General features: G+C 36.9%; 2 protein-coding genes across 3 annotated transcripts; one reads left to right on the plus strand and one right to left on the minus strand.

The window, feature by feature from the left end:
- The first annotated feature begins 81 nt into the window (after positions 1 to 81).
- On the plus strand, positions 82 to 7,661 carry LOC124178196 (rab3 GTPase-activating protein non-catalytic subunit). 2 transcript variants are annotated; one of them, XR_006869760.1, is made up of 20 exons: positions 82 to 486; positions 611 to 721; positions 1,611 to 1,692; positions 1,774 to 1,900; positions 2,016 to 2,217; positions 2,291 to 2,618; positions 2,773 to 2,999; positions 3,159 to 3,381; positions 3,658 to 4,037; positions 4,123 to 4,503; positions 4,583 to 4,783; positions 4,870 to 5,251; positions 5,385 to 5,479; positions 5,559 to 5,807; positions 5,876 to 6,049; positions 6,179 to 6,360; positions 6,502 to 6,723; positions 6,806 to 7,096; positions 7,231 to 7,328; positions 7,459 to 7,661. XR_006869760.1 is itself a non-coding variant. In XM_046561427.1 (20 exons), the coding sequence occupies exons 1-20, from the start codon at positions 402 to 404 to the stop codon at positions 7,609 to 7,611; spliced, it is 4,248 nt and encodes a 1,415-aa protein (XP_046417383.1). In that variant the 5' UTR covers positions 85 to 401; the 3' UTR covers positions 7,612 to 7,661. The 2 variants fall into 2 exon arrangements, 1 of the variants encoding a protein (XP_046417383.1); XM_046561427.1 differs by having other exon boundaries at positions 85 to 486; positions 7,176 to 7,328.
- Positions 7,662 to 7,707: 46 nt separating this feature from the next.
- Positions 7,708 to 13,277, minus strand: LOC124178205 (acylphosphatase-2). Its single transcript, XM_046561441.1, has 3 exons — positions 13,006 to 13,277; positions 12,631 to 12,757; positions 7,708 to 9,686 (listed from the first exon to the last, which is right to left on the minus strand). Exons 1-3 carry the CDS (start codon positions 13,076 to 13,078, stop codon positions 9,572 to 9,574), a joined length of 315 nt encoding a protein of 104 aa, XP_046417397.1. The 5' UTR covers positions 13,079 to 13,277; the 3' UTR covers positions 7,708 to 9,571.
- Positions 13,278 to 13,988: the final 711 nt, after the last annotated feature.

A 13,988-nucleotide genomic window follows, 5' to 3' on the forward strand; every position in this document is an offset into this window, starting at 1 on the left:
CGCATAAACGATAGTTTAGTATGACGTCAGTGGACGTCACATGACGTCACGAAAACACGTGTGCTCATTTTTACCTTGTAATAAAAATTTACGGAAGGATTCTGTTTTTAAGTGTATCAAATTTCGAAATTGTATTTATTTCTATTCGGCGCGCGCCAAAATTTATCCGGACATAATGTACGCTGCATCTATCCTCTCTTTTAAGGAACTTAGAACGCGTTGTTTGAAATTCCGCAATATATACTAGCATTCTCAGAAACATCGTGTCATATGATCTGACAATTCTACTAACTTTTCAGTCAATTTCCATCGAACTTTATTCCGCTACAGCCTGCATATTCATGCATATTCGAGATGAGAGTCATTTAACAACATATTTAGAATAAAGTGTCAGCACGAAAATGTCGTGCCAAATCAAAGGAATCGCTAATTTGGTCGATTTGCCCAACGTCAAGAATTCCTTACTCAGAGATGCTGCCTCCAAACGTAAGAAAATCCCATTCAATTAAAATCTCAACTGTCATCAATAACAGTAACCACTAAGGTTATCCAATAAACAATATGTACGTTATACCCATCTATATCTACATATTTATACCCAATCTTTCAGTGGATTATGTACCGGATAAAGAACTGCCTCTTCAAGATCTTATTATCTCCTTATCACCAGCAGGGGATGTCCTCGCAATTGCTTGGAATAAAAATATGGTCATTCTGACGTGTAAGTTTACAGCAAAAACTCATTGAGCAACAGTACAAGTTTTTGCTTATCACCACAACATCCTCTTGATGACTTTCTTATACAACAAAAGGAGCAATACAATCATCTCGACCTGCATCTGATTTATTACCGATGATAGAATCACAGAATTCTTCATACGAAATAAACTTTTTAAAAACACACAAATAAAATCCACAGAATCGATGATAGTTCCTAATTCAATAAAACTTACCCCGCTTTTGACAAGCTTATATCGCAGAGCTCAAATAGAGTAGCGGTGATGTTTTTGAATAAGCCTATCAAACTCATTCTAGCTTACGAGCTTATATGAACAGTTTTTCCCTACATTAAAAAGAGGTATAAGCAAAATAAAATGCCTTTCAAGAGCCCTTTAAATGCATAGCTGTTTCCACACCATAATTGGGCTAGATATAACTTTATTCTGTGTCAAACGACAAAACGTTAAATAGTACACATTTTGTAAGCATAAGAGACACAAAGTCATACTATATATATTTTTGCAATAATAGAGTAAGAATATACAAAATGTTAGTACGTGAACTGAATATATTCAATTTGCGAAGCCAAATAGCTCGGTAAAGTTCTTCATAAATTTTAGATCCATCTTCAACCATTATCTTGCTAGTATTACGTCTAAAATTCGAGATTAAGGTGCCGATTACTGGACCTCAAATATGTTCAATTTTTCATCACGGCATAGTAGAAAAATTAATAATACTGAGTATTCAAAAACTTTAACATCTTTCTAATACTAGCCAATGATTGATATGCCTGTATTATACTATAAGCATTAAAGTTCATTTCATACAAATAACGACAATTAATTCCGTAAACATTGTAATTTTTCACACACTGTTTGTCAATACAGCAAAATGGGATTCGCATGAACCTGGAGATGTGAAAATGAAATTTCATCATACATGGAGTGGAGATGTAACGGATGAGGAGAAGTAAGTTTTTCTAATTTCGTTGGGCTAGAATGATATTCCACCACAGATTGGGGTTAGTCAACAACTTTTATTTTGTTTCAGTGAACAGATAACATGTCTGGCATGTCTACCTCTTATATCTTTAGGCAAAACCAATGCTGGTAGCGGTCCTGATTGGACCTGTATGGCCGTTGGATTTTCTAGTGGGTTTATAAGGTTCTATACAGAGGTAAACCAGAATTATCCATGAAAAGAAATGTTAGAGCATTTTTTCCAATTTGCATAATACAAGCCAAATAAGTCATTTTTGTTCAGATTACGTACCAAATCATTCATTGTTGTAGACTGGTGCGTTGTTGATTGACGAACAGCTTCACAATGAAGCAGTTTTGGGAATCAAATGTCAATCACATTCTCCTTCCCGGCATGTTGGAGATTCTGGACTATCCGAAGAGATCCATGTACTGTATAACAGTGCAGTTTGCATAATGCAAGGGTTTCCGCTGTTTTCTACCTTGAGAGCATGCAGAAACCACTTGGCTAGAGGTAGTAATTTTAAATGTGTGTATTATCGATAATGAAGGCATGAGTTTGGTACATTCAATTTTTGATCTTCTAGTGCAGGCCAATTGCAATGCTAAGCCTCCGGCAGCAAATCTTTCATATAAAAAATGGGGCTTTAAGAACCAAGGAATCACAAATGACAGTGAAGTCATTGGTACAACATCCGTAGACACCTTTGACCATTTGATGTCTGCGTCTATTTGTGGTGGCTATAATGCTGCGTATCGCTCTAGTGCACCACAACACAGTCTAGTTATGGCAACTGGCAAAAGACCATTTATTGGTTTTCATTACGCATTGGAAGGTGGGGCTGCTCCAGTTTTATCTGACGTCGCGATTGCTATGGCTAGCAAATTAGCAAGTGCAATAGGAACTGCTGTTCCGTAAGTAGCTATTTGTAATGTGATTTTAAATAAACTTTAGCAACTAAAAAAATTGCAATCGAAAATGGCAAGATAAATTAATTCAGCCATCCATTGTGTCGATATTTTATAACCTAGTGATTCTCCCTGTCAAAAATTTGTGAAAATATTTCAGATGGTTTCGTGGAAACAAAAAAACTCCTACATCGCCAGAAAAGACCAAAGGAGTTATAAGCGAACCAGCAGAACCAATGATCTGCAGATTTGGTTTGAGCGATATTATGAGAGAAGGGGACTGCATTGTCGTAAGCCCTAATAGGGCTCTATCTATTGTATCAGATGCTATGGGGAGAGTTACGTTGGTTGATAACAGACGTGGTGTTGCTGTGAGAATGTGGAAAGGTATAATTGAATTTCTTCTTCAAATTCTGTTATGCAACATTCGTTCTCGAAAATGAGACGACTTACAAAATTTTACCGAGTAATAGACATGAGATTAACACTAACTTTACTCACTACGGGCATTATCTCTACATCATTCATATTTATTTCTATTCCCAGGGTATAGGAATGCTCAATGTGGGTGGATTGAAGTTATGGAGGAGAAAAACAATGGATCTCGCAAAAGTCGTGGCAGCAGCAGTAGCAGTAGTAGTGGTAATGTTCACGGTCGGCGAATTGCCTTATTTTTGACTATCTATGCACCAAAGAAAGGAGTAATCGATATTTGGGGAATTCAACAAGGACCCAAAATTGCAACCTTTTCTGCCAGTAAAAATGGACGGTAGGTAATGCACCTGTTAACATATTATATCCTCTATTCACGAAATTATAGACAACTGTTGAGCTACTGAAATGTTTGCAATCATAATCAGTTTTCCAGATCTGATCTCTCACAAGACTAACAGTTCGGAGAATAAGAAGCGAAGCTGCTCTGTAGACCATTGCAATAATATGAAAGATTTACCATCCTAGTGTTTTTTTTTTGTTTTACCTTCGTAAAATATGTCTAATGTTATTCTATCTGTGATATATCTAAAATTACAAGAAATCGTTGCAGGCTGCTATACACAAATTACGGTCTTCTGGGTTTAAATGATATGACGATGTCATCTGCAAACCGTGCGCAGTATCCTTGTGTGTTTGTGGACCCTTTGGGAGGTCTGAAAGAAGTGATTGTTCCATTTCACTTCGCTCTGAGTAGTAAAAATGGAAAAAGGGCTCGAGACTTACATCTGCTCAAAAAATTGAAAGCATTTCTAAGGGAGGAAGAGTTTGACAGTGAGAAATTAATTAACGAAGTTACTTCTACATGTATGGATTTCAAAACGAACGAAATTCGCCTGCAGGCTGTAGAAATGTTGATGGTCAACAAGCATATCACCCCCGAATCACTACTAGCAGCATTGGATGTATTTGTTGAAAACCTATCGCAATATAGTAAGTTGCTTTATGACGCATGTATAAGGAACACGACTAATGACATATCAATTTATAAACTATTGAAGATTTATCGTATTTCCAGAAGACGATGAGTTTGAACCAGCTGCCAAATCCCTTTATCAAACCTCGACGCGGCTCCAAAGAGTTATTGCGTTTTACAAATCTGTTTACCTGCAATTCAATCAACCTCCTGAGTACAATACCATCGCTTCAGATAGCTTGCCTAGTTGTAAACAGTTATCTGGAATTCTTTTAGCATCTGAAAGAGAGATACGACGTATTTTAAAGTTATCAAAGACGCTGAGTGAATTCGAAAAGCCAAAAAGTAGATCACAGACTAAGGTCCTATTCAAAGAAGATGGCAGTGCATTTGTGGATTTTCTATCTTGCTTTGAATTTGGTGGTTCAGGAGATTTTATTGGCATAAAAAAAGACGTACCGGAAGAAAAGAAACACAACATTTGTAAGCTTTTGCTGAAGCGCACTAGTGATCCTTAGGTTCAAAGTGAGTATAATTTTATTAATTTTATATATTATTGCAGGTCAATTGTTGTATCAGGGCTGGTTGTATTCAGATGATCCAATTACAAATTGGCAGAATGTAGCTCTACACAGTTGCATTCAGCCAGCTATTCTAATGCAATTTGCACTTATTTATTGGTTGCATAAAAAACCCGGGGCCCCACTGGAAGTTGAATTGAAACGATTCAAACAACTTCTTCACGCAATTTGTTCTCTGATGGGTAAATATTGCAGCTACAGCATTCAATTTCCGTGCTATTCAATATATTAGTAAAAACACCAGTTCAAGTTCTCTGAAATGTTTCAGAGGTAGAAGAAATTTGTGTTGAATATAATGAGATATCTTCGTGGTGGCAAGAAATGCGAAATATATTGTCAGACTCGACAAATCCGTTCAATGCACTGACAGCTGCGATGGTTTGTAGAGCAGTGGCAATGAAGCTTGAAAAAAGCAAAGATACAGCATACAACAGTGAACAGAAGGATGGTAATGGTAACAAGGATGAAGATGCAGAGAATGGGAATACTAGTGAAAAGATGGAGGACTTAGATGAAGAGCTTAATAGAACCCCAGAAGAAGAGAATTCCAGTTCAACAAGTGATTGGGAAAATGTAAGCAAAGATACTTGCCAATTTACAGCCCTTATCAGCAATCTCGAAGATATAGCTATATTAAATGCTATTGTCAGGTAAGTTGTCAAATAGAACTCATGTGCTGTCATGGTTATTCCTCAATTGTAGAAAATAACTCTCATATTTAATCCAAGATCTGCCTGACATAGATCATTCACACAACTTTGAATAATAATTTCACACCTACAGTCAAAAGCCACCATCAGACCACACAACAGAATTTTTCGGTCTGCCATTTGAAAGTATGAATATTTCTTTGGGCTATGTTCTCTCCAGAGGCCAAGGTATGTGCATTACACGTTCAGAACTGTTTATAACTTGAAATTAAATTATATTTTTCAATTATTGTAACTTCTTCATAAGGTTCAGTATCAGAAATCGTTGCCAAGTGGCTTAGTTCAACGGGAATTGATCCAGCTCGTTTGATAGACACAACAGATGTGGAGTTTGATCAAATGCAATTGTCAATGGATTCTTTAAAAATAGCAGAATCGTTAGATGAAGCTGCAGCAATGGAACTATCGCAGCAAGACCAAATGAAACTTCTCTCCGTTTCTGTAGAACTTGGTAGTGAAGCGCAAGCAGATTCAACTGCACAAAGTTACATTCTAGGTAGGTAAGATAGCTGATTTCACTACGTTTTCCCTTCCCATTGACTAAACTGTGTCCCAATATTTCAGAAAAATTAACTGTATTGAAGAAATCTTTCCCGTACAGTCTAACGACTAGTGTTCTGCTTGCTAATCTTTGTTGGGAATTTACTATGACTTGGAATAAGGATGTCACGCAACTTGATGCGCTTGAAGCAGCTTTAGCTGTTCTTAGACAAATTCCTATGAAGCACATGCGACAAGGTTTGTGATAAAATATTGTTTTGTCTAATATATCAACCAGGAGACAAAGAACCAAATGATATATACGTCAGACTGTCGTACATTTTGCTTAATATTTCATATCTTTCATTCTGTTGTTTTATTTGATAGGAGTTTGCTGCCTTCTTTGGACACTGCACATGAAAAAAAGGATGGAGGCGGCAGCAAAACTGATGAACAAGTCGGGAAAGTTGCCAAAAGAAAGATATTGTTTACAGGACGTTGGTGTTTCTGATATGCAATTAATTACACTACTACAACTCTGTGTTATGTTCTTGGATATATTTCTAGACGTAAGTATCCTATATCATTCACCACATTGTGTAAGAGTCACGAAAGTTTGAAGCCATGAATTACACAAAAAGATCTTGAATCAAGCTTCAATTGAATACTGCATAAGAGAACAGAATTTTTCTTAATCACTTCACTTTCAGGCAGAAGTGATGGAAATTGAGAATAGTTCGATTATAAAATCAGAAGAAATTTGGGAAAGTCATCCCATAGGTCCGCAACCCTTCGCAGCTCTAGCACTTTCTCAAACTCCTGCTTGGTATGAACTGGTGATGCTACATCTGCAATTGGCTAACGTCTTGCACATGATGGCTTACTTTAATCTGAAAGTACAAAAGCCTTTGAACATTCTTTTCGACTCTGTGGTTGGTATTTAAAAAACCGTCTATGTATAGAAACATCGGGACAATGATACTTTTACATTCCCGGAATTTCTCACTTTTACAGTCGCATCCATATTTTTTCCAAGACATCACCAACAAAGCATTGCTGACGTGGTTTCGAGATGAAAAACGCGATAGTGCAAGAACCGAGTTTCTTTGTCGTGTAATCACTGCTACTATGGACTCGATTCATCAAGAAACGACGGAAGAAAACAACTTTAGCTCTACGCAAGCTATTACCTGGATGAGCAAGTGTCAAACACTAGCTTCTATATGGAAAATAAATAACGATGAGCTGAGAATTCACCAAGTTTGTGAATTATATATTAACGGATTTGACCGATTAGCTGAAGAGGTGAGAACTGAGAAATAAACTAGTCACACAAAATCTTCAAGCTTACACGACTGTTTACTATTATATAATTAAATATTAGATCCTTACGGCGGTAAATGACACGGAGGGACTTGCAGTTAATTTGTTACCTATAGCTGGAAGAAGAATGATGGCTTACCTATCCAAAACGCCAGATCTTCTGGAAGAAATATCAAGAATAAGTCCTACGCTAACTACATATCTCGAGGGCTTGGTAAGTTGAATTAACGACATACATTATTGAGACTCTAATGTGATTGATTCCATCCTGGTTTATTATATTGTAAAATGAAGATGTCTCATTAAATCAAATGAAATGAACATGTGCAATTACTCTGTTTTAGTGTAATCCAAGCGCAGCATATACAAGTTGTTCAAATAGCGATACCATAGAACTTATTCAAAGGGTTTCAAGGACTTTACCTGAAACATATCCTAATTATCACATCGCGCAACTGATGCTTGATGCTACGTTTATTTACGAAGGTAAAACGTGATGAGCCAGTCTTTACTTCTGTCAACAAAGTACTAAAACCACAGACGTGAATCCAGAATGAAAAACGGTAGAAAATGTCACGTTTTTTGCATGATTCTGTTGATCATGAATTGTAAATGATTAGCAAAATGAATTAAGATGATCCTCTCAAAGCTGTCTTGACAATTCAGTGAAATACACAAATTTGAGATGTTACAAATATCATTAGATCAGCAAAACATTCCTTAAAAAATGATAAATTATCTAAATCGCAGTCGAAGTATGCATGACCAAAAATTTTAGTTTATATTATTAATTTGTGAAAAATTTCGAGATCAGGGAATGCGTAATGGATAAAAGTTATTACCCTGTTATTATCATTTGAATTATAATATTACATACTTTACATACTCGTTCAGAAACAGTGGATGCAGACTGTTCACTAAATGCCATACATCAAAGCCAAAATATCGCAACCGGTAATTGTTTTCGTCAATTATATCTATCAATCATCTTTTCAATTCGAATTGAACATAGCATTATGTGATTTATCATTGAGCATTTTGAATGACTGTTTTTAACATATTCGTCATCAATGGTTAATTACATCTAGATAGATAATTCAATAATTGTTATCAGATAATGATGTTAAATAAAATTATATTGATTACTAAATAACACGTTAACTATTTGAATTCATCACGTGAAACCTATTACTGTAAATATTATTGTCTTACTTGTATTTAAATAATGATACCAGTACGTGTAATGTGTATAACTTTGTACAAAATAAAAAAATCTGGATATATTCCTTGCTCGACTTTTCAGAATTTTTGTATAACCATCCCAATGTAGCCATGTATATAAGATCTCATATATTGGCTTGCCGCCATGTCCTGGTATCGTGTTCTTTTTCGCGTGCCATCAGTGTACAATAAACATTTCCCTCCGCAGTGTTTTGCAGGAGTAACAGTTTTTGTTCATTGTGTTTCTACGGTATGACGGGACGTTAACTGAAAATTTCTCACTCTACTGAAACGTATTATTTGCCGTCACATTTTCGTCTCAGATTCCAGGTGATATATATTACAATGAACGATGTGACGAAAATTTTCAACGTTTATTTTTTACATCTTTCTTCCACATATTCTTTCTTTAGTACTTAACTTAACGATTTAAGATTACTAGTCTATACAAATAGGAATCATTGACCAGCTAAACAATATTCACTAGTTGATAGTTCAAAGTAATTCAATAAAAGTAAGAGAATCTTCACTAAAAGTCTGTCATATCTAGTTGGTAATTCTTATGATTCAAATATTCCACTCTCTTTAAAACTAGTCCAAAGATTTTTGAACTTTTAAGTACTACTGTACAGCTTCAACGAGTTATAAATAAAATAGTATAATTATGGCATACTCTCACACATTCTCGGCATTCGTGCATGTATAATTAAATATTAAATATAATCCAAACCTGAGAGACATCAGAGATGTATACACCAGAGGTATCATTTATACAAAATAGCCTCTGTGGTCGATACATTTCAATTCTTTTACCCCTATAATCCTGGTGTTTAAATTTCTAAAATGGGAAACTAAAACAAGAGTACAATGACTCTTGCTATAAGATCACCGGTGTTTTTTTCCATAGAATACTCATAACAAAATGGGACATTGATATGAACTTCGAATTATATCTTTGACTGTTTCATTATTCAAATTTCCGATTCATTTGCCAAATTTTAGAGCCGAGAAACATTTTTTTCACATGGCAAGTATTTTTTTTTTGTGCCTTGTTTTGAAAAATGCAATATTGTTTTTGATTTTTCACGCATCGATCTCATTATGCTCGACGCTTTTTTCATTCAACAATTTTTTTCAAAAGGTGTTATTTTCACAACAACTGGAAGTATATAAATATGAAATGAATTTTCGGATTCATTTTACCCATCACCCTGATTTTACATCTCTTGCTTAAAATTAAAACCGAATTACAAAGCCCTGAAATTGCGGTCGTACCACATTCTCCCAGTTCGTGAATTCGCAATGATGAATTTCACTCCCAGGACTGCCCACCGTCGACAGCCACTCCGCCCTAATAAACAAAAAAAAAATAAATTCATTTTCCGTAGTCATCGTGAGTAGAATTGGTAATCAGACAGGTTTTTCATAATATCTGCAAAAAATCGGAACTTGTTGAAAAAAGAGGAAAAAAAAGAAACAAACTTGCGGTATGTTACACAATCGTTCTCTTTAATCGTTTCACTTATCTGGGCTGTTACTATAATTAAGCGTGAGCCTTTAGCGTACGCGTCAATCAAGATTTGTTTTCTATTCCGTGTCAAGTGTTGTAAGTCTCCATAGTGCGCAATTGGTGCGGTCATTTTGACACCACGAATTTATTTTAATTAAAAATCTTTCCGAGGCATCGTCGTCGCCGTGTCATTTGGCAAATTTCCAATGACGCACGTGCCAAACATTTTTCCTATTAGCAACGTAACGTTTCGCTACAAAGTACCGAGAATAACAGCTGTTAACACAAAATATCGCCATTCCAGTTTATTGTGTACTTTGAAGGCAGAAAAATTATTCACACTCCCACTGCTTGCATCAATGGTTTAAACAATAATGCGATATTTCGGGTCATTTTCCCTAACAATAAGAGAAATTTCAGGATTAATCACGCGACTTCCTATAATACGAAATGCTATTTCACGTGCATCTTTGAAGGTGACATCAATGGGACTAATTACAATTTTAACTTAACTTAACCGCACGACCGTTCTCTGATTAATATCGTTAATGACAAAAATGTCGTGCCAATGAAACTGCACAATGTCGACGGTACTGGATGTCCAAAGCGTACGAAAGAGACGTCGGCAAACAGTTCACTTACTTTTATCAAGACTTATGCTGCAATTTCACGCGTTGAAGTCACTCTTATATTGAGTTACGTGCAAGCTTACGTGACTGCGTGATATCATCGAAAATATGAGCCGAAATCCGTAACGATGTTTTTATTTCGATATTGATTCCCTTGTTTGCTAAACAAGACGAAAGCAGGCATCGTATTGTTACGGAGACGTGTTTCACCCTTATAGATTTGTTGCTCCGTTTGTTCTACGCCACTGTAAATGTTTGCCGAACAGCCAATTGGCCGTCGAACCAGTAACTGACCACTACCGCGAACATCTTGGATCTCTTTCCGATACCCCGACCTCGCATTTATTCCTCTTGCTTCTCTGATATTTATTATTAGCTCCTAATCAGACCGAGTGCAGTTATTTTTACCTCGCTTTGTCGAACTAGACGTTTAAAGGCGATCAGCTGTTTTTGAACAACACCTGCAAGTTTATTTAATTCAAAAAAATTACTCCATCCTAATTACTTATTGGGTATTTATATAAAGACAAACAGGAATGTTGACACGGAATAATTTTTCATAAGTGACGTAGAGATTGTACTCAATTCAATGTAATCAAATCGGGACTGTTGTACTTTTTGTAGAAAATGACCGATTGTTAGAAAATTATTCTTTACTAGACTGCTGGTTCCTTTGCTATTTGACGTTGTCTTGAATAGATCAGTATCTGTACCCGGAAGAACGAAACTTAACGAATTAGCAAACAGTTATAAACTCACTTGTAACTGCGGATATTGCCACATCTTTGCATTATATCTAATGTTTGCAAAGTCACTCGAAGGGCAAGTAAATGCGGTTACTTCCGCTTGGGGATAAGCCAGATCTCGATACGTTTGCTTTTTATAATCACAAAACAGACAAATAACGACTTAATTAGAGGTCGCCAGAAATAAAGCCTGATACAAATTTCTACACATCCCCGTAGTGCACCGCAGTTTGTGGCTGTTCAAGTCGACATAATTACGTAGAAATTTGAAAAGATTTCACAATATCAGTCAAATAATCAAGAGGATTCGACGTAAATAACGTTACAATTTCCAAGACATATCGAGTTTCAAAAGAAATAATTTACGCTTCGTTCCTATGACGTTGCATTAAAGCTATAACACTTTAAATTGAGTGTCCGAGAAATGGATTAGTAGAACTAGCTCACACCTAGAAATAACGACGAGCCTTATACTGAGAAACTCTGTCGGACGAAACCCGACTCGATAAATATCGAGTAATTGTTTTATTCCGCGAAAATTGGATTTTAGAAAACAATTGCTCGGTCGTGATAAACGGCCGTCTCAATTTTGCAATATTCATCAGACACTATATCGCCCCACACCCACGTTCATCTGCAAATAAAGAAGACGTAACAGGCGGAAAAACGCAGAGCAGTAGCTGAATCACTCTATAACTTATACGTTGGCTTGCTTCCTCAACCGGCTGCCTGACCATACATTGACCAGTTCTACTTGGAGAGAGTTGTTATCGGCTCGCAACATTCCGGCGAGTGAACATTACGCCGATTCAAAAATTTAGTTCAGAAACTTGACAATGATCGAGAGATCTGCTCTGCTGAGTTACTTGAAATTCGAACTGCTATTGCGAGGGGAAGCAAATATTCCCAAGTAGATTTTCGTCGGCCATTTCTTCCGCAGGATGCGTTATTAGGTACATACGGATTTAAACTCGGCTGTGGATGTAACGTCTTGAAGTAATTTGGTAGTGACTTGCGCATAGAGGAGGTGGTGATGTATTGGGCTATTACTTTATTAAAGCCAGTCTTCTGTCTAATGGACCTCGCAATTCATGACTGAGGTCATGCTTAACAGTCAACGAATACAAATGCTTCGGAGACAGCAATTTTGTACGACGGTACCGTGACCTCTTCATTCGTTACCTTCTGAGATACGTATACCCAACACACTAAATTTCTCAAGAGCATTTGTATCTACCGATCGAATTTGAACAGATTTTTAATACTTGTTGACAAATTTATAAATGCATGAGCTTACTTATATTGTGATAGAAAATGTTTTAAATTTATGAATCCATGGTCGAAGGTACAACTAATTCGTGTCAACATCGATATAGGTTCACGTGCACATGCGGCAATAATGTAACTTACATTTCATCTACAAGGGCCTTAGGACCTTGCATTTTTCCAAGAATTGTTCCTGTTTTACTGTTCTTCACCCACCCGCAAATATTCAGTTGCAGGCATATGTCTCTGACGTATTTGGTGAAGTATACGCCTAAAACATTGGCAAATTAAATCGAAAATTATTGTCTTCAGTCGGGAATAAAAACGCGTACGATATTTTTTTTTTTGACTAAAATTTCTCAAGAGTGTCATGTGAATACAGGCACCGGTTAATCGCAATCGTACTTTACGCGTACAGAGAAATATCTGGCACTGAACGCCGTTGTTACGTAAGGCCTCGGCGTTTTCCCTGATGATAAAATTTGTCCTTGCTTGGCATTAATCAACCGATCAACTCACCCTGAACTTTGCCAAAGACCTCGAAGTCTACGGATACGAGAGGCTCGGAGCAGAGTGGGTCATCCGCACCCATTTTACCCGTAACTTATCAATTCCTTTCCACCCTGTCTGTGCGTCCCCGATTAATTTCTGTGCCTACTTCTCCTCCTCGGCAAAAGGACTCGCTCTTCTGTCAATCGGACGCCACGGACAGTCGGTGGCAAGGATCTGTTTTTGTTTTAGCACACTAAACAAATTTTCCGTTCGACCAACTCTCGATGGCGAGATTTGCAAACTGACTCTTGGTACAACAAGGCGTTGCGACGCCTCAAATAGACGTCCATCCCCACTCTCCTGCGGTCAGGGGGCCAGCATGTCATTGGCGATTGATTGAAAACTAATTAAACTCAATTCTCTCGCCGAAAATCATGACCTCGGATCTCGGTGGTTGCATAACTTTTCTCATCTTCAACGGCGGTATTAACTGCTTCAACATTTTCCAATTTCACGTTCATGCCGCACAAGGTCTACCCTTTTGCGATGCGTAATAGGATCGCCAAATCGTCAAATTTATTCGGTATTATTATCTCTGGTACGACGTTGAGGCACATATCGCCAAAGAATCGGTCCTGTTTTCACTGGGATCTTTTCCAACTTATGTATCCAGCGGAATGAATTCCGCTTCTCGCAAGCTAAGCAGATCGTTAAATTTTTTTAACGAGCATCGTCCGAGAATATTATACAGGATCTAGTGTCGCGGTAAGGATAGTTTACGTAACAAGCAAAGCTACTCATCACACGGGGGTAGGTAATATTTCTCACCTGACAAGAAATAATGGGATTTGTTGCGAGTCGCGTTAATTTTACCAGCTCGTTAAAAGGAAATATGGCTATGCAAAAGGGAGGGTAAAGTAAAGCAGCACATGTGAGTGGACACTTGTTTCGTTTTACCGTAACGTTTCACCACGTGCAAAACAAATAAAAAATCGATTACTTATAGGACT

Source organism: Neodiprion fabricii, chromosome 3 (assembly GCF_021155785.1).
Source record: "Neodiprion fabricii isolate iyNeoFabr1 chromosome 3, iyNeoFabr1.1, whole genome shotgun sequence".
Classification (NCBI taxonomy): domain Eukaryota; kingdom Metazoa; phylum Arthropoda; class Insecta; order Hymenoptera; family Diprionidae; genus Neodiprion; species Neodiprion fabricii.